General features: G+C 54.4%; 1 protein-coding gene across 1 annotated transcript in view; it reads right to left on the bottom strand.

Annotated features, from left to right (window-relative positions):
* Positions 1–20,486, bottom strand: part of GRIK3 (glutamate ionotropic receptor kainate type subunit 3) — a 105,535-nt gene that overhangs the window by 23,936 nt on the left and 61,113 nt on the right. The window contains exons 5-10 of the mRNA XM_040086073.2: positions 17,854–17,907; positions 13,513–13,686; positions 11,168–11,311; positions 7,952–8,059; positions 4,224–4,337; positions 1,761–1,964 (exon numbers count right to left, since the gene is read on the bottom strand). Of these exons, the coding sequence (XP_039942007.1) occupies positions 1,761–1,964; positions 4,224–4,337; positions 7,952–8,059; positions 11,168–11,311; positions 13,513–13,686; positions 17,854–17,907 (798 nt within the window). The remainder of the gene's footprint in view (positions 1–1,760; positions 1,965–4,223; positions 4,338–7,951; positions 8,060–11,167; positions 11,312–13,512; positions 13,687–17,853; positions 17,908–20,486) is intronic.

Genomic DNA, 20,486 nt, shown 5'->3' with positions numbered 1-20,486 from the left:
AGCTCCAGAGCCCATTCCCAGCACGGGGTGAGCTCCAGAGCCCATTCCCAGTGCTGAGTGAGCTCCAGAGCCCATTCCCAGTGCTGAGTGAGCTCCAGAGCCCATTCCCAGTGCTGAGTGAGCTCCAGAGCCCATTTCCAGCACGGGGTGAGCTCCAGACCCTGCTCCCAGCAGCGGATGCCGGGCAGAGGAGCTGTGGGGCCGTGTCCTGGGGGGCTCTGGAGCCGCTGCTCGCTGTCAGTTCTGATCTGTGTCGCAGACATCGCTCAGAGCAGCAAAGCACCGGCACCTTCCGCCGGGACACTGCCACCCGTCTCACTGGGCAAGGCCGTTGTGTAAGGGGCTCTCAAATCTGCATTCTGAGCTGCGCGGATTTTTCCAGAGGGAAAAGCACGCAAGCAGGTTTGCAGAGCTGGTGGTTCCCCCATGGGGCCGTGTCCTGCTCCCCAGGGCTGGCCTTGCCTGCCCTTGCTGCTCTCCTGCTCCCTGGCCCCAGCCAGCCCAGCGCTGCAGCGCTCGTCACAAGCTGGCTCAGGGTCACTTTGTCCCTATAAGGGACATAATCATCATCTGCATTTTACAGGTGGAGGAAGCAGCGCACAGAAGCAACTTGTCCAACGTCATTTAGGGCAGAGCAGGCAGAGCTGGAAGCCCAGCCCAGCTCCTGAACCACTCGTCGGCTCCAGCCAGTGCTTGACCCTCCCCACAGCGCAGTGACTCACCCAGCAAACTCATTCTCCTCACATGAATGATAAGAGTGTCACAGCTCTACAGGGGATTATTTTTGTGCCTTTGCTGCTTAGGCCGAGGATGCAGAGGACCTAGAGGTGGTCAGGGGCTGCCTCACTCGGGCAGGATGCCCAGGAGGAGAGCGCTCTGCACCGCCTGCACCGCTGCCTGCGCTGCAGAGAGCAGGGATTCCTTCTGTCCTTAGCTTTTCTTCCAGAGGCCTCCTCTGGGAATCAGATTTTCGTAAAACCACCAGCTTTCCTCGCCTCCATAACTGGGCCCTTGGGATCACGGGATGTGCTGGAGGCGAGATATCTAATTAGGAAACCGAGCAACCTCCGGCCGCCAGCGGCGGTTTCAGCCCCGGTGACGCTTTGGCGGCTGCAAAGCTGCTGCCACAGGTTCCCTGGGGTTTAGTGGGCTTTTGGAAGTGGCCGTGGAAGCAGGAGCACAGCTGCTGTGTGGCAGAGGGAGCTCCGTGTCCCAGGAGATTCTAGGAAATAAGTCGCTCTTATAGAAAATGAAAAATTAAACTGTCCAGTGCCCGGCCGCTCCTGCGGTCTGGATGGCTCCTTTGGGCTGAGCTGTGTCTGGGACACGCCCGGGGTCCCCAGGCTGCATTGGTGCTGCACCCTTGGCCACGTTTGTCCCCCGGGTGTGAGAGCAGCTCATGCTGCCCCCTCAGGACTGCCAGTGAGCCCCGGACGCAGGGGAACCCTCTTCCCTCCCCATAGGCCCAGGAGAGGCTGTGCCTGGAGTCACAGAGCCCATTTCTGTGCTGGGAGAACGGCCGTTTTCAGGAATTCCAAAGGAATATTTGGAAGATGTGGATACTCTTACAGAGAATTCTTCTGGTATTCTTGCGACAACCGCCTGACAAGGAGCCAGGCGGGGTCAGGAGCTCGTTGTGGGTATTCTGGGCCAGCAAGAAAGGGAACCTGTCCCACCCCAGAGAGCCAGCCCAGGGACAGCTCCAGGGACAGCCTGGCACAGCCTGGGCACCCCCAGCCCTCACCCAGGGCCTCACTCACGTGGTCGATGAGCTCCTTGATCATCCCATTCCACTGCCCCTTCTCATCCTGCGCCCCGTATTTGCCGTCCTCCACCAGCCGGATCTCGTAGGAGAAGCCCAGGATGACGGCCAGCTCCTTCAGGAGGTCGATGCAGTAGCCCTCGAAGCGGTCGTTCCCGAACAGGGCGGTGTCGGACTTACGGAACATGACAAAGGGCTCCTCCTGAGCGGGGAAAGCAAAAAGTCCCTGCTCAGGGTCAGCTGGAGGCAGGGTCAGCCCCAGCCGCCAGGCACCGGCTCTCCAGGCAGGGCTGGCACCGTGACATGTTGGGAATAAATTAACTTTGCACGGCGCATCGGCTAATTAGCAACCTTGTTTACCCCACAGAATTTAATTTTGTCTCTTCTGAGCAGCCAACTGTTTTCCATTTGGTAGGATTTCAGGGAGAAAAATAACCATTTCATGCTCTGAAAATGAAGTGTTAGAAACAGTGAAAGAGGGGGGAGGACAAGCTCAGCCCCGAGCCCTGCAGCCGGTGGGTGAAATTCCGGGCGAGGGAGCTGTGCGTGGCTGGGGCCACCCCAAAACCTCCCCACTCAGCTCCCTGGCGCTCCTCTGATGGACACGCGGCCAGGGAAACTTGGTGCTGTCTGCTGCACTTGTGGCTGCCTGGGAGCGCTGGGGGTGTGTGAACCCCGGCAGAGCCGAGCACCAGCGGACGGGAGGTGATGCTGAGACCTGTGCACGCCTCCCCGGGAGCAGGGGCTGGCAGGTGGAGCCACACCGCAAATTCCAGCATCCTCCGGTGCCCCTCAGGCTTGGGCAGCCAGGGAGGGTGAGGAACTCTGGGGAGCCTGAGGGGAAAACCTGTGGAGGACAGATGGGCATGGGAAAAGGTGGTGGGCAGCAGGCAAGAGCTGGGAGGCAAGAGGAGGGTGAGGTACCCACAGCGAGCCCCTGGCTCAAACTGGGGTGTCTGCAGGGCTCCTGTCCTTGCTGCGGGGTGCCCAGCGAGGGAGGGTGAGGGAGGGCTGCGCTTTGTGCTGGCAAACCCCCTCTGAGGTTCTGCTGAGGCACGGGGGGCTCCAAGAGGTTGCTGGGGCAGGTCTGGAGCCCTCATTGGAGCCCTGTCAGCGTGCCTGGTTTGCTGGGGCAGCCCAGGGGTGCTGTGAGGAGGGGCTCAGGTGGGGCTGTGCCAGCCTGGAGGCTGGTGGTGCTTTGTCTCTGCCCACCAGCTCTGCCCTGGGGCTCTGTGCCCCCGCAGAGGGGCAGGGGGTGCTCCTTTGGCCCAGCAGCGGGGTCAGGAGGGGACGTGGCAGCACACGAAGCGCCCCCTTCGCCGAGTTCTGAAGCCCAGCCGATGGCATCGCGCCCATGGAGTTTGGGTTGGCTCAATCCCGCGCTCCCCCCGCCGCCTCCTCGGCTTTCTGCTCTGGAATTAGTGCTTTGTTTGTGAATCAGCTGAATCCATGGATCTCGGTATAAATCCGCCGGCTCCAGAGCAGCCATAAAGCACTATTAATTTGGGGAAGCGCTGTAGGGATTACATACATATTTAACAGCCGGAGCACTGAACGTTAGGACGCCACTCGCCTCAGTAATGTATCTCCAGGTCTCAAATGTTTCCTAGGGGCTAATTCTGAACTCTGTGAACCACTTATTCACGGACTATTTCACAATTTATTACTGAAAATAGCCAGACATCCAATTCACAAGCTCTCTCAGTTTGCTAATCGATTTCTCAGTGAAGGTGCCCTCAATTTCATAACTTCACAGTTCCCGTATTGCTCGGGGAGAGCGGCGCTGGCTGCTGGGGTAATATTTCTCTTCCAACAAGTCACTGCAATATGAGCAAAAGGAGGAAAAAAAACAACCTTTCATGCTTTTTCTTTTAAAGGCTCCTCCTATGGCTCCTCTCTCATCATTTACAGCAGTGCAGAACTACAAAGGGGTGTTGCAAATGCAAATAACACCTAGGGTTGTATTTTACGCCTTGGACTCCAGCACAGGCGGTGCAATTACTGCAGAACTCATTCCTGAGCACATTCCCTCCTCCCCTGGGCGCAGGGATCCAGGACAGCCGTGGTTCCGAGCTGGAAGCCCCGTGGCACGTGTGCGGGCCCAGGGAGTGGCACAATTAACGGGAACTGGTATCAATCTCCCTGTGCCTTATGTAACTGGTACAGAGCATGAGATGGAAATGCTGCCTGAAAAAACCCCGTCAAAGGCAGGTGCCTGACAGTCCCCTCCTGGCTCCATCGTTTTGCGTTATGCCGTGGCCTTTGAGGAATTGTGGGGACCAGGGCTCGGCCCCAGGCAATTCCACAGCCAGGGAAATGTTTAATGGGAAAAAATGTCACGTGCGGGATGGGAAGTTCGTTAGGAGGAGTGGGGTGCTGTGGGCTTTCAGAGATGTGGGATGTCCCTGGGGTACCCCTGGGGTTTGTGGGGGGGGACAGTGACAGGCTGGCAGTCTCCTACCAGCACCGTGGTGACAATCAGAGATCTGTTGCTCAGCGAGTCCGTGACGTTGGGCCCTCGTCCTTTGGAGATTTCTGTGATGTTCAAACCGTCAGAAGGGCTCCACGCTCCAACCTGAAAGGAAGCAAAGCCACACAGTGAATCCCCATCTCAAATTCCTCAATCCTTACCTGCATTCCTTAATCCCAGCCTTGCACTCCTCGCTTGCTCTCAGCATCCTGCTGGCCTGGAAAAGGGAACTTCCTTCTCTTGTCTGCAGCAAAGAGCAGCAAAACCGGAATTGCCCCGTATTAACAGCAGGCAAACTGGAATTACCGTGTTTTAACCCTTCAGCTGCAGGTCAGTCCGGTGGCACATGTTCCACAGTCTCTGTGCTGGATGAGGACCGTGGGGACTGGAATTTTTGGGCTGAACGAATGAAAAATTCACAAAGGCACTGCATGGAGCAGCAATCAAACCACGCTAAAGGGTCAAATCCAGGCAAGGATAAAGCACAGCTAAAGAAAAATAACCGCAAATCTGAGTCCATTTTCTTTCTTCTCCATTTCCCCACCAATTTGCTCTGGTGGGGAGGATTAAAGATGTCTCGACCAGCTCTGAGGATCCCTGATAGGGACCATTCCTGCTCTCTGTGCCGTGGCAAATCAGCTGCAGGTTTCTAACACGTCTCTTGGCAGGGCCCTGGGCTCTCCTTTGGGAAATCCCTGTGATGGGGGGTCTCAGTCCTGGCTCCTCCGGAGGAGGAGGCGGCAGCAGCAGGCATGGCACAGGCACATCCGCTCTATTCCAGGTGCTCTGCTTCCTCAAGCTGTCAAATGTAATAAATTATTAGACTTTAATGAAGCCTATTGATGCAGAAATGGCAAAACGTGTCTCTGTTTAAGGGAGTCCTCTAGGCGAGGCTAAGCCTGTTAACCTGATCTCCACGGTGCAGGGCAGGCTTTGGGATGAACTTTGAAGGCAGGAGTGGCTAAAGGACTGTGACAGTGAGATAAAATGTCAGGAAAGCTGGAGGAATATTGGGAGTGCTGCCAGCAAATGGAGCAGGGTGGTCACGGAGCCAGCCTGAGAGCGAGGGGAAAAAACAAACCCCACCTGGAAATGGGAACAGAACGATCCATCTGTAGGGTCAAACTGCAAGGTGGGACTCGGAGAGAAGCCAAAGGCAGCCAGCTCAATCCACCGGGGAGCCAGCAGCTTCCCATCTTTTATTTATTGCTGTTTTTAAGATTCTTCAGCCTCTTCAGCAGTCCAAGGGGAGAACTTGGTTTTACTGCATCCCCAAAAAGAGACTTTGTAATGAGCAATGCTGCCTGGCAAAAAAAAGAAAAATTGTCATAAATTCTGGAAGAGTTTCCGTGAACTTTGTGAAAGGTTTTAAATATTTCAGGTAAAACCGAAGCCATCCCCCACCTCTGCCTTGGATCACACAACAGCTGCAGTGTCAAAAATTATTATTATTGTGGATGGGAAAAAAGCAAGTCCAAGAGTTTACTGCACTGCAGCTCCAGTCAGTTCTGCCTTGCTGCGTTTTCTTTAAGAAAATTAAACGGGTGGCGCTTAAGACTGAATTAATCAGTTTAAAATATTTAATAAAAGGAAGAAAAAGGAAAAAGTGCTTTAAGAGGACTGTGTGAGCCAGATAGTCGAACTATATGTAATTAGGATTTGGTAATGCTCCTGTAATCCCTGGAACATCCAGGAGGTGTGAGGATCAGGGGTTCAATCCTAAAGCTCAACAAACATAAGCTGTGATACATAATGCGCAATCCAGCTGGGATTTGTTTGTAGTTTGGCGTTTTGTTAGTTCAGATTAACTATTGACAGAATTCCGGCTTCAGCGGAGATTTGACATCGATACTTTAAAGCCCTTCTGGAGCTGACACGGAGCTTTCAGAAGAATAATGGTGGGAACTGCGAAATCTCTGAATTATTGGAGACAAAAGCTGACGGGGTGTGCAGGGGACGCGCCGAGATTTGGCAGCTTCCAGTGGGCTTGACGTGACAGGGAACTGCGATGACTCCGGCGGGTGCCAGCTCTGCTCAGCACACCTGAGCGCTGCCGCTTTGACGGGTGATGCTGCGGCTGTGCTTAAACATTTGGATCCGTGTGGTATCAAAGGCCGCCACGTTTTCTATCGCCTGCCCAGCGCAGCTCTCCAGCAGTGCTGCTGGACTCCAAAAAGACGTGCTGTTATTTTTGGGTTCGGCTCCATAAACAAAATATTTTGTAAAAAAACCCTAAAAAATAAAAAAATCAGGCTACAAAGGTCAGCTGCTGCTCAGTTCCTGCGAGGCACCGGCGTCTTCCCCAGCTCCCTGCTGCCTCCTTTCTGGACCACAGCGAGACCGAAGGTCGCTGGGTTGATTTGAAATGTTTCCTTTGTTCTGTGCTTGACACCAAACCCTCCCCGGCAGGAGAGGGCTGCGGTGACCTTGAGCTGCATTACCTGAGCTGCTGCTGCGGTGAGGAAGCGTGGCAGCCACTCATTTCAAAGCCCAGCAAAACCAAACGGTGAGGAAGGAGGATGAGGAACGGGCTGGCAGATCCCAGGAGCCTCACGGTGCAGGATCCGAACCCTCCGAAGCGAGGATTGATCCACGGCTGCCTCCAGCCCTGGGGCTGCCTCCCTGTGCCGAGTGATTAATTCCCTGGACAAATCCCCCGTGCTCTCAGGTAATTGCAATCCCTCCCCGCTGCCAGGCCGGGTGTCCCTCGGGCTCAGAAGCTGTCACCCTGCCCAGAGGGACAGAGCCAGCGCCGTGCCCGGCTGCCACGGGCACCTGGTAGCTGTCGGAAAGCAGACCCTGCTCTAGAAAGGGCCTCGCTGCCCTGCCAAAATCCTCCTGTACAGGTGATGGACACCTGTAGCAGAACAGGGACACAGAGCTGCTCACAGAGCCGTCACAATCACGGGATTTCTTGGGAATCACAGCTCCCTGTGCTGCGGCCCCTCGCTGCTCAGTTTGCCACCAACCGAGCTCACCTTGAAACCTGCGCTCTAAGGGCTTTAAGGCTGCGCATGGTGCATTCTTATTTTAAGTTTTGGGGTTTTTTTTAAGTAATTGAAGAGAAGGAAATGAAGCCCCCAGGCACACCTGGGATCAGATTTGCACATCAGCATCATTTTACTGTGCCTAGAGGAGATCTGCACTAATTTGGAGGAGCCAGGGTTGCAGTCTTCATGCCCTGGACACTCATGACACCCCCAGCCAAGCAGACAGGGCCACACTTCGGTTTTTTCCCTTAGATAATAAAGAAAATACCCAGTGCATCCTCCTGCAGACTTCAGGCTGTAATAACCTGGGGCTGTTCCCAAGCCTTGGGCAATTTCATAGTGGGAAACTATTCCAGGTGATGATCTCCAGAGCTTCTCGGAGAGGAACTGAGGGTTTGTGAGCCAGGCCAGCAAGAGGGAGTGGGACAGGCGTCATTCCTGCCTGCCTAGGGCAGGGAGGGGTTAATGGAAGCTCAGAAAGTTTCTTTTGCCATCACCATCCCAGGAAAGTGCCACAAGCGCTTCTGCAATCCATAATCCCACGCACCGGCTTCAGGGCGAGTGAGTCATGGCTGAGCACGGAAAAGGATCTGAGAAATCCCACAAAGCGAATATCCTTTTATATAAAAAACCCCAGAAACCTGGAATCGATACAACACCGACCTCTTCTCTGCTGCTGAGGGCCAGCGTTATCCTCAGCCACATGCAGATAGAACAAACCCTGCCTACCTTCTCAAGGCCGTCTTCTTTGAGACTGATGATATCCAAATCAAAATCTGTCCGTAAACCACTGGTTTTATTGAAGACGATTCGTCCCGTTAATCCTTCCCATTGGGCCTGTGGAAGGGAGAAAAAGTAGCAGGGCCGTTACTTAGCATCATAAATAATCTTTTGCCCTCCGCTGTATGTTCTTTTAATTAGTTCCTTATGCTGGTTCTTTGTCCCTAAAGAGCCTGATTAATTAATAATCCCTCCTTCGCCGCTCCGGCTGCAGACGGAGCTGGAGATTTCCTTAACTCTCTTGCAGTCCTTGCTACAATTTCTGTTTGCACCTTTCGTGCTCACCAGCTGTTGCAGGACGTGATGACTCAGTAGAAAACCACTTGCATTTATCACGGCATCCTTGCGTGCTGCGTTTATCCTTGCAGGGCTGATAAACGCCGGCTGCAGGGAGCCGGCTCTGGGACGGCTCCAGCCAGGAGAAATCCCTTTGTGCATGAACTCGCTGCTGCTTCCGAGGTGTGTGGGAGCTTAAGAGTCTGGAATGCTTCCCTCCGTCCTTCCAGAGGGAAAGTGGAGCAGAAGAGGCCAGGAATGTGCTCATGGAAGCAAGGTCTGAGGTTTGGAAACAGGCTCAGGAGTCTGGGGATGCTGCTGGTGCCCTGCTTCAGTTTTTGGCAGCATAAGGCAGGTGCTCACTGGGACTGGGGACATCCCGTCCCCAGGGATTTTTCAGCGTTTGACTGACTGAAGTCCTGACCAGCCTGGTCTGACTGGGACCAGGAGCAGGAGCATGGGGTAAAGATGCCTCAATTCAATTCCACAAAAGAAAAAAAACCCACAACAAACAAACCTGTAATTCAATTCCTTTCCCACTGCTCGCTTTGCAGCGGCCCTAGAATGAACCTCTCTGATTCAGGAGGTGCTAGAGCCCCCAGAGCCAGGGGGCAGAGCAGGAGCTGGGGGACAGCGAGGTGTCCAGTGCCTGGGGACGGTGCTGGGTGCGCTGCAGCCTTGTCCTGAGGAGGATGCTCCCCTGGGAATGCCAGGCTGCTGCCACAGTTTGCTGCTCAGCAATCACATCCCAGCAGCGAGGATCGGAGCCTGGGGCTCTCCCCTGAGCAGCTCCGTGCAGGCTGCTCGCTGGGAAACGTGTTTCCTTTGTGGGTGGGGGAGCTTGAAATACTCCAGTGAGATCAAGGTGGCATGATGTATTCTCGGGGGGAATAACTGGCATTTCTCCCGGTAAATACGCTCCTCTGGCTGCCCCTCATTAATTCCTGAGGAGCAGTGACACGCTGGAGTCCTGGGGAGGATCGTGTTTGCTCATTTGGGCGTGCAGGTGGTTTGCCTGTGGGATGTGGAGCCCTCGGAGCCCCCCGGGAGCCGGGGAAAACACGGAATGTTTGATGTGCCCAGCTGGAGCAAACACAGCCGCGTGCTGAGCCCTGCAGCTCCCGCGGGGCTGCGGCGGTGATGCCTTTTGGGGCTACCTGAAAACAGAGGCCAAAGAAAATTAAGGGGATAAAAAGCAGTTCTGTTTATTGAAGGGCTTTCAGATGCATTTAGGGCAGACAAAGCTCCTCAGAGGCTGCAGCCAAAATGGACAATGGTCACGGGTTTTCACACTTTTTAAAGTTTGCTCCATTTGCATATTGGGAGTTAATCTTCCAGTTACAGCTTCAGGTAATGAAGTCATTCACCCCAAGTTTGCTGCCCCCAACTCACTTTTGTTTCCATCTCTCAGGCCTGAGGCAGTGAGGTGTCCTTGATCATTCATCATTCCTGAAGAGGAATTGTTGTGTGTGACCAAAATGGGGAAGCAGCAGCTCACACTGTGCGTGGAGTTTGGAGTTACACACTAAACAACTGCAGGGTTACAAATAGATGAAAAATATAAAAGCTAAAATCCTGAGGCATCAGTGAGAGCACAGAGCACAGCTCCCAGTCTGGGGGTTCAGCACATCCCCTGGCACTGCTCTGAGTTTACAGGAGTTTGGAGAGAGCAATTCCTCCGTTCTGGTTGCAGTGCAGAGGAAGCTGATCCCTGCACCGGGCTAACACGGAGCTGACACAGGAAAACAACAGGCAGAGGCACTGGAGTGTGAGGTGCAGGGTGATGTGCAGAAGGAGCCAACCAAACAAATTATTTACACTCTGCTTTGGCACCAGCTGGAGCGAAGGGAACAGAGCGTGAGGGAGGAGAGAGGCAGAGAGGGGAGAGATTCAGTTCTCAGTGCAGATTGAGAGAAAAGTTCACTCGCTGTCTGCAGTGGAAATCACTGTCCTGCTCTCGGAGCCACGTGCTCCCTGCAGCTCGGGCAGTGCCAGGTGGGCACAGTGACACATCATGGATGGATCTGCTGGGGTCAGCAGCACAGAGCAGCACAGAGCACAGGAACAACCAGCAACGTGCTCTACAGTCCTGTTTGAAAAGTTCTGGGAATTTTACAGCCAGCTTTAAACACGGCTCTTCCATGGGAAGAGCCGCAGGGATTTGGGGCAAGCAGAGGTTTGTCACAAAGACGGCTCTGGCAGGGTTTGCAGTGTCTCCCTGCAGCATTTTTCCTTGGGAAGGATTCCTTTTGGCAAAACCCGAGGGGTGGGTGCAGAGCTGTGTGCTGGGGGCTCATTGGGAGGGCTGGTGCCTGTGCTGTGCTCTCTTGGAGCGCCCACTGCTCCTGCCAGCCCCCTCTGAGCCAGCTGGGAGCCTTTTCCAGCAGCTCCATGGGCTCAGCAGGGAAATGGTGCTGCCTGAAATCAGAGAGGGACAGAAGCTGCCCCCTCACTCCCTGGCCCCCAGGTGCTCAACCCCAGCTCGGCCCTGGGGTTCAGAGGCACTGAGGGTCCTTTGTGGACCCCAAGAACTGCTTCAACAGGAGGCAAATGGCTGTTGCTCAGGCATGGAGTGACATTGGGCAGAGTGCTTGAGAGGCCAAGAGCCGTTCTCAGGTCAGCTCCTCAGGGGTGTTTTAGCTTGGCTGCACAGGTCTAGTTTTGAAGGCAAAGGTGGGATTTTCCCTTTTTGTGCACTCAGCAGCCTGGTGCATGTCTGTGCTTCTATCCAGACATCCCTGCCCGTGCAAGGGGACGTTTTCTAACCCTGGACCTGCCAAGCCTCCACCACCTGTCCCTGGGAGCCTCTCAGGGAATATTTACAGAAAAAAAAAAAAAAAAAATAAAAAAATAAAAAAAAAATAAAATCAGGCTTTTTTTTTTTTTTACCTCTTTTATGAAGTTCATGAAGCGGCCGCCGAACCTCCAGGCCTTGTGGCGGTGGCACTGCAGGGAGTTCACGGTCATCTGCGGCGCGCGCTGGTAGCACACGGACACCACGTGCACCGCGTCGTACAACAGGGCAGCGTCTGTCTAAAGGGAACGGGGACAGCGTTGGTGGCCGCAGGGACAGCGTTGGTGGCCACAGGGACAGCGTTGGTGGCCACGGGGACAGCGTTGGTGGCCACAGGGAAAGGTGGAACCTGCCCTGAGTTACCCCCACCAGCCCCAGGGTTTCTCTGTCCCTGTTCCTCGGCTCTTCAGACCGAAAGCTCGCGGGGTTTCTGTCTGAAATCAGGGATTCTGGAAGTGTGGTTTGTCTGTGAGCAGCCCTTCGGGTTGTTTCTTGCACATTTCCTGCTGTGGTGTCAAAGAGGGAAGGCAGCGACTTCTAAATGTGGAAGGTAGTAACGGAGTTTTCGTACCGAGTCTGTTTTGTCTGAGTATAAAAAAAAATATACGAGAACATATTTTCTGCTCTATTTTATATGTGGGAAAATAAGAAACAGGGGTGTTTGTGGGCACACAGTTTTCCAAAAATGACACAAGCTGTCACCAAAATCAGGACCTCATGGCTTTGTAACATATTCTAGCATTGCAGTGATCTGAACTAGGGAGAATTTTTTTTCCCCCTAGTATAATGTGATGATTTTAGATTCAATTTAAGATGCCCTATCTCACATCCACACACTGATCAAGAGAATTGGATTTATTTTTCACTCTGATGTGGTAAGACCTCCTAGTGAAAATACATTATTTGCTGCCTTCACAGAGCCACGAACCAGATGTGAGCGTAGCAGCGGCGTAATAAACCGCAATAAAACAAAATAATACAGCAAATAACTGAGCAAACATCTAACAGGACGTAGCCATGGAGAAAATCCTCCAGCCTTGGCAGCCACCCCTGTGACCTTCCCTTCCCTCAGCACCCAAGCATGAAGAACAGTAGCTCCACCTGCATCCATGGGCGGGTGTGGACCACAGCAGGGACAGGTTTGTGTGTTTGGGGCCGGAGAAAAGGGGGAAAGGATATGTCCATGCAATTTCATGGTGAATTACAGGCTGCAATGCCCAGCTGAGTCCAGGGCCCCACTGGAGAGACACCTGGCAAACAGGAATGAAAGGCAGGATCCCTCTGAGAAAGCAAAGAGGGGCTGGGAGGAGAGGCAGCCTTGGGGCCGGAGCCGTGCTCAGGCACGGGAGGGCTCAGCAGCCTCTCCCCTAACAGCAAACGGAGCAGGAGGGATCTGAGGAGCCCTTTCAAGGTGAAAGTCTGGGAGGCTTTGCCACTTTGCTGGCTCTGGCACATCCAAAGGGAGAGGGGAAGGAGGGAGCCAGTCAGCGATTCCGGGGGTCGGCCTCGCGGGGAGGACAGATGGGCGAGCAGGTGCTGCACCTTGCGAGCGGCAACGCAGCAGAGCAGAGCTGCCATCAGACCCGAAAAGGAGTCATCAAAGCTGCAGCTCAGCCCACCTCTGGGCATCGCTTTGGCTCTCTCCTCCTGCCTCAATCCCGGCCCAGCCCGGCCGTGTGCTCTGCTCCCAGCCCTGGGAGCCGGTGTCCCGCTGCTCTGGGGGCAGCTGGAGCCCCTTGGGACACGTCCTGGCTACCTGCCGTGTCCGGTGGCAAATCTGTCGGCAGCTGGGCACGAGCAGGAGCATCACCACAGCAGTGGGGTGTGGGCTTCGCCCCAGACTTTGAGGGACTGTGTGGGACCCCAGCCAGCTGGGATGGACAACAGCTCAGCCCGGGTTTTTATGCAGAAACCATAAACCTGAGAGCATGGGAGGCAGGATATGGAAATGAGGATGCTAATGGCATCAATTCCAAAATGAGTCATGCCTCTGGTTCTGGGTCTCCATAGGTTTGGGACCTTTGACATGTAAAGTCATGTCCCTATCCCACATTTGGGATTGGACCTTTGCCCCCAGATAATCTTATGTATTATTAAATTACCCATGGTCCCAGGTCTTTGGATGTTGCTCTCCGGACCACGTGGTCTCTGAGTTTGTTCTTTTACCACCATTAAAGTTCTATTTTCGGGCACTCCATCATTCCCTCTCCTCTATTTTCACCACACTCTCCCAGCTAGACCAGACCTGGAATCACAGCGCCCACTGTGCTAGGACAGCTCTCGAAGAACCAAGAAAACACCTCCGGGCAATACCTGGGATGAGTTATTACTGGCACAAGAACCAATTAACGCAACATTTATGCCTCACTGACTGCTCCTGCCTTCCTTACCACCCTGCCCTGCTCCCCTGGGCCCCGTGCCCTGTTTGAGCTGCCCGTACCATCATCACACCGTCGAGAAGCCCCAGCTCTGCCTTGGGCGCCGACTGCAGCCTCTCCATGGACCACTTCTCAACGATGGAGGACACGTGCGGGTTCTCCACGTTGAGGATCCGGAAGCCGGTCAGGTTCACCCCGGAGTAGCGATATGGTTCTAGGTCTAATGCATAAAGATCCTTAAAAGAGAGAAACCGGTTTAAACATTTTGCTTTAGCTTTGTTTTTGTTTTGAGTTTTTCTGCGTCGGTTCGTGCCTGCGTTTTGGAGACGGCAGAGCCCGCAGAAGGTGGGAGGGAGGACAAATCCCTCAGGGATTCGGAGGATTGTGCTGTCTGCTGCCGTCAGTCGCTGCAGGCAGAGGGCTGTAGGTGTTGGAGGAATTTGGGTGCCGTATGTGCAGGTTCCCCCCACATGCAGCAGAAGGGAACTCCTAGCAAAGAGCCAAAGAATTTGCTCTCAGCACGAAAGAGGCGAGTGGATCGTGGGGACAAAAACAGAATCACTGCCTGTGACCCCGAAAAAAGAGACTTGCGGCCCAGGGAGGGGGGACAAGGCAGAGTTTCTGTATCTGAAGCTCCCATGGGCTTTTCCACGGAGGATTTGCTGGCAGCGCCGAGCCCCACAGGGTGCTGCGGATGACAGAGTCACTCTGAATGCAAAGCACCGATTTGCAGGCTATCAAAGAGGAACTGAGACGCATTTCTTGACATTCCGACCAGCCCACACAGTCTGCAGACGAATGAGGGTGCCCTTTACAGGATGTGGGAACCAGAGCCAGGCAGTGCTCAGCTCTGCTGGCAGCTGGCCAGCGAGCATCGCGTGGCGAGGGGCACTGGGGGTGTGGGGGCACTGGGAGTGTGGGGGCACTGGGGACACTGGGGGCACTGGGAGTGCTGGAGGCACTGGGAGTGTTGGGGGCACTGGGGGTGTGGGGGCACTGGGGGTGTGGGGGCACTGGGGGTGTGGGGGCACTGGGGGAGCTGGAGGCACTGGGAGTGCTGGGGGCACTGGGGGTGCTGGGGGCACTGGGGGTGTGGGGGCACTGGGGGGTGCTGGGGGCACTGGGAGTGCTGGGGGCACTGGGAGTGCTGGGGGCACTGGGGGTGGTGGGGGCAATGGGGGTGGGGGGGCACTGGGGGTGCTGGGGGCACTGGGGGTGTGGGGGCACTGGGGGTGCTGGGGGCACTGGGGGTGTGGGGGCACTGGGGGAGCTGGGGGCACTGGGGGTGTGGGGGCACTGGGAGTGCTGGGGGCACTGGGGGTGCTGGAGGCACTGGGGGTGCTGGGGGCACTGGGGGTGTGGGGGCACTGGGGGTGCTGGGGGCACTGGGGGTGCTGGGGGCACTGGGGGTGCTGGGGGCACTGGGGGAGCTCTGCTGAGCCGCAGCTCTTGGCTCTCCACGTGTCTGAATATCAGTCTCGGCGCTCAGGAAAGGGTTTGGGGTTAGGCAGCACGTCGGGAGCGCGTGGAGGCCGATCCGTTCACCCGCGGGGCGAGTGAGGGAGTGTGGTGAGACGGCAGCCAGGGGTGGCTCGGTTAATGGGAGCCGTTTGTTGGGTGGGACACCTTCCATCAGCGTTTATCCTCCTGCAAGCGTTTCACGGCAGCGTGAGCGTGGGGAGGAGGGAAGGCAGCGCCACAAGTCCTCCGCGACGGCGCGTGGGGGTGAAGGCGCGGCATTCACTGCTCTCGCAAGGGCTTTGTCAAAAACAGGTTCAGTGCGGGATGAGGTGCCGTGGCTGCGCTGGGGCTGTTCTGTGCTGTGTGATGCGTGGGGTCACCCAGGACAGCACCCATCTGCCCACAGGGGGCTGGTGAAGCCCCACGCGTGCTGCCCTCAGCAAGGAGGAGCAGCAGCAGCACTTGCCAGCAATCCAGACGTCGCTCTCCGTGTGGGAAGGGAGTGTTCTTGTGGCTGTTTTGCTTTAAGAAGCTTTGGGGGTTTGATCTTTTCTGTAAGCCTTGCCCCAGCCTCTGCAGGCCCAGGGCTCACTGCTGATGGATGCAGTGCTCAAACCTGCAGGTGCAGCAGGGACCAAATCATTAATCACCCTGCAATGGCAGTCGGGACTTGGGTTTTTGGGTTGTTTTTTTAACCCTGAAAAATTGCAAGCGCGAACCTGCGCGTTCTGCTAAAGGGCACTGTGGAAACCGCAGGCCACAATGTTGACTTTTAAATGACTTGTGGGAGCTAAGGGCAAACACAGTGGTTTGACCTCAGACAGGTGCTCATGCCTCTGGCTGGGAGGGGGGCAGCAGTTCTGTGCCTGACCTGCTGGAATGGGTCTGTTTTTTCAAAGATTCATCTTTGATCAGACACTTCAGTTGGCATTCCAGAAATCGTTTTGAGGAAATAGTTTCTGGTCGCAAAAGCCGATGATTTCCTCTCAGAATGTGACAAATCAGATCCCCCGAGCTCCAGACCCCGTGGCCTCTGTTGCCCATCTGTCAAACCACCAGCCCTGGCCACCTCTCAGATCCCACTGGTATTTTGGGTGCTGTCCCTGCTCCGCTGCTCCCCACTGACCCCTCCTTTCACCAAGTTCCTATAGAAATGAGCCTCCCATCAGCCCCCCTCCCCGGTTCCAGTTTAAATCTCAGCTGCAGCCTGATTTATCACCCCCTGGAATCAGAGGATAATTCAGAATACCAGCTGAGTGTCAGGACACGGGGAGGTGTGGATGGGAATCATCAGATCAGTTTCTTGTGGATTTTCTGCTCCTGCACAGCCACAGATCGAAACATCTGGTTCTATTTTCCACCTCATCTGCATTCCCTTTCACTCATTATTTTCTGTGCTGCAGATCAATCCTCCCCTCCACCCTTGGTTTTATTCTCAGTGTTCCCGTGACGCTCTCCCCCTTCCCCAGCTCGCCCAGCTTGGGCTCCTCGGTGGTGGCAGCAATGCCGATGCCCTGTGCATCCCACACCCTCAGTGGGAAGCTGGAAAGGTGATCCAGGAAGGGCATCCCTGGCTTCTGCTGCCCGTGGGTGAGGTGTCTCCACAGCTCTGCCCTGGGACCTGGCAGGGCTTGGCCGTGGCTGCAAATCCCCATTTTACACAGGGCCTTTGGATGGAGAGTCTGCGTGTGACAGAGACCAGAGCCCATCAGAGATCCTCCTCCCGCTCCTCCTCCTCCTCCCGCGGTGCGAGAGGCTGACGGGGCTCTTCGTGCTGGAGTCGGTGAACCGTAGTCGTGCTGCCTTGCAAAATGTTGAAGCGTTTCATGCCAAGTGTTGATACACTGTGCTCAGTATTGACTGGGGACCTTTTAGAAACATTCAGTATAACATAATAGACTAATTCATTAGCACCCCATGGGTCTCGTACTGGGGAAGCTGAAGCACAGGCATTGCAAGCTAGGAAAACATTGCCTTAAGGAATGACAGATTAAAATATCTTTCCCATGATATAACTGTTATTTCAGGAAAGTGGCATTAATTGTGATTGCTTATCTATTAATTTATTATAATTCCTCTTTTCCCACCTCCAGGCTGTACCTACACATGAAATGTACTCCAGGCTCAGCTGGGGCTGATTAATAGGAGGTTATCTGGGAAATGCTTAAAGCTGCCTGGAATAGATAATGGCAGCAGGGGTAATTAAAATGTCTTTCGCATTTGAAAAATAAATTTTGTAGTTTTTAAGGGTTAGTTTAGTCTGTTTCTTTCCTAAAGGCGAAAAGATAAATTGGATTTTCAAAATCACAGAAAATTCAACAGCAGACTAGACAATAGCATCTTAAATGGAGACAAAAGTGACCCTGCTGGGAAAGCCAAACGCCTCCCAGAGTCAGAGAGGAACTGGTCCGTGTTTAACAGGGGGGAGTCAACGTCAGGCTGAGCTCCCCTCCTGCAAAATAAACCTTGGGCCACAGCAGGGCTGCTCCTGGCTCCAGAGGGGTCCTGGGTGCTGAATCAGGGTCCTACCACATCCTGGCTGGGGGCTGCAGCCTTGCACCCTCCCCGCGCTCACTGTCAGTGCGTGGGGAGCCACACTGAAATCAAAATGACAAAGTGGGAGGGAAAATCAACCCAGAACCCACATCAGTGCACTCCCAAGGGCAGGGGAAGGAAGAACTGACATCTCCCAGGCTGAGCACCTGGGCAGTGCTGCAGAGCAGAGGAGTTAGAGCCAGGTCACTGGGGTCTGAGCCTGACCTGCAGCCAAGTCCAGCCCTGCCCTCTCCTCCCGGCAGGGTCCCAGATCTCCCCTTTTCCTCGTGCTCTCCACCCCATCCCAGTGCAGGGCACGCCAGGGTCAGACCCCCGTCCCACCCTTCCCGTCCCATCCCACCCCCCTCAGCGAGTGTACGAGGTGTGTGCACAGCCAGATACTTTACCAGAGTGGTGAAGATGAAGTGGTAATATTCTGTCATCATCCCCATGGCCATAGCCTTAAGGAGAGTAGGGAAAAGGGGGTTAGTAGAGGGATGCACGGATATAACAACAGCCATGCAGCATAAAACTCAGAGCTCGGAGGTGAATGTGGCAGCAGAGACCTGGAGACACTGGGGCTGGATTCAGGATTGAGGTCAGGGAGTAGTTAAGCCATGCTCAGTCAGCAAGAGGCACAGTCAGCTCGAGTGCTGAGCTGAGCTGAGCGGAGCTGAGGTCCTCAAACCATTCTGTAACCATGGCAAAGCCTCAGTGTCCAGCTCCCATGAGGGCTGGTGCCATTTCTGGGTGACACTGGGTGTCCCTGGCTGTGCCAGGGCACGGTGGCACTGCGCTCATGGGTGCAGGACCCTCCAGGGCCGCAGGCTCTGCTGGCACGGCTGTGGGAGAGGGGGTCACCTTTCCTTCTCCAGGACCAGACAACGAGCAGCCTCACACAAAGCCGTGCAGACTGACCGTGAACAGCCAGTTCTTATGGCCGTGTAGTGGCTGAGATGCCAGCTGGAAGGGTTTTGATTTCTGACACGTGTAATTCTGGGGCTCTGTATCCTCACTTTCGGTCCCATTTGTGCAGCGAGTTCATGGAGCTGCTGCCTCTGCCCCTTCCTGAGCACAACAGTCAGATCCTGGCTTAGGGCCTGGTTAAAAGCGGCTCAGTGAAGGTGCAGGCACAAGGATGGGGAGTGGGAATGTCCCCTGTCCCTCAGCTTTTGGAGATCACGGTCCTGAGGGCCCCTGGCCAGCACAGCTTGAGATTCCCTGCCAGCTCCTCCACGGAGCATGGCTCCTGCAGATTGCTGGGATTTGCATAACTGAGCACTGGAGAGAACAACCTGTCCTGGAAGCTCTTTCAGAGGACAACCGTGGGCTGAAGGGGCCTTGGCTGGGTGGCCATGTCCAGGCCCTTCACAGCGTGGAGGGAACACATTTCAGGAGATGAGAAAGGTCACCTTGAAGCTGGCGCCTGGTGATGGGAAGGCCCCCATGGCTTTGGCTGGGATGCTGACTGTGTGAGAATATTTTCTGGAGAAAACACATGCAGGAGCACTTTAAAATCCCCACTGATGGGAAAGTGACTTCAAGCCCCCCCAGGAAATGTTTGCTTCCCTTGGTTTTTTTGCTGAAATTACTAGGGCGGAATTTACCTCCGAGGAAGGAAGTGACAGTCTGAAAAGAAGTGAGATGTCAAAAATCAAGGGAAAAGGAAAGCATCTGGATTGCAAGCCGAGATATTGTGACTCTAGAGTGTGATTTCACCCCAGGTTTCCTGCTCTGGAAGCAGATTTTAGAAGGTCTGGGGGCTGTCCCTGTGGCCGTTGACCATCCTGTCCCCCAGTCCCCGCTGGTCAGTGGATCCAGGGGCTGCAGGGCTGCTCTCTTCCTCCTGCACAGCCTGGCTCAGAGAGCTGAAGCAGGGAATGGTACCTCAGTACCAGTTAGTGATGGGAGCCAATCTGGAGCAAATCATGAGCTCCCAGCCAGGATCATTCAGCTGGATCATTCTGGCCGTAGCTGGGGAGTCCAGACCCGCTGTCAGAAGGCAGCTCCAGCTTCCCAGCACCGGCAGCCTGGGGCAGGATGCATCTGGGTTTTTGGGGAAATGAATAAATGATCATCCTGGTGGATTAGCCACAGGCAGTGGCCAGGATGAGAGCAGGAGCTCTGTCGGAGCTGACAGGCACAGCTGAGCCCGGGGAACAGACCTGCAGTGACAACAAGGGGCCAAAACTGAGGGAGACCAGAGAGTCTGGGGCAGAATGGGAAATCTTCACAAGCAGGACTCATTCTCTGATAGGTTTCTATGATTATTTGTTTTCCAAGGCGGCAAAATAATGTCTGCTCACTCCAAGGGACCCAGGCTGGAGCAGTAGGTGACAATCTCACCTGCAGAGTTGTGCTGGCTCATGAGGTGTTACTCATGGGTTACTAACCCATGGTGTTTTTTACTACTCTGCTTAAAAAAGCCTGCCCAGATGATCAGTGCTGTGCTGTGGGAGCGTGGAACCTTGAATCTCAGGGGAGCAAGATCCCGACTGGCACGATGGCGTGCGTGCTCTGCTCAGAGCTGCCTCAGCCAGCACAGGCTGTAGGTGCTCAAACCTTCTGTGTTTTCTGAAGATGTGTGATGGAAATCGGTGTAAAGGAGTGAAAATTCAGCACAAGCCTTGTGAGAACCTTGTTGCCCTCCATGAGGCTGCAGGGGGTGGCAGCACGGCTGAGAGACTCTAGGGGCTCTGTCAAGCCAAAGGTCGGCAGAGCTGACTGGTGTAGTGACCAAAATGTTACAAAAGGCACACAGTAGCAGTAAAATATGATTATTACTGATTCTGGCATAAACAGAATGCTGGGCCTTCCTCCCTGGTTTTTTGGGGTTTTTTTTTTTTTTTTTTTTTTTTTTTTTTTTTTTTTTTTTTTTTTTTTTTTGTTTTTTTTTTTTGTTTGTTTTTTTTGTTTTGTTTTGTTTTGTTTTTTTAATATATATATATATATATATATATATATATATATATATATATTTTTAGTCCATTATTTGTTTTGTGCATTGTTCCTCTACTGCTGCTAAGGGAAGCAGACTCCC

This window comes from Hirundo rustica, chromosome 25 (genome assembly GCF_015227805.2).
Source record: "Hirundo rustica isolate bHirRus1 chromosome 25, bHirRus1.pri.v3, whole genome shotgun sequence".
In the NCBI taxonomy this organism is placed as follows: Eukaryota; Metazoa; Chordata; class Aves; order Passeriformes; family Hirundinidae; genus Hirundo; species Hirundo rustica.
Note: the sequence above shows the minus strand (reverse complement) of the source record. Positions and strands in the feature narration are given on the sequence as shown.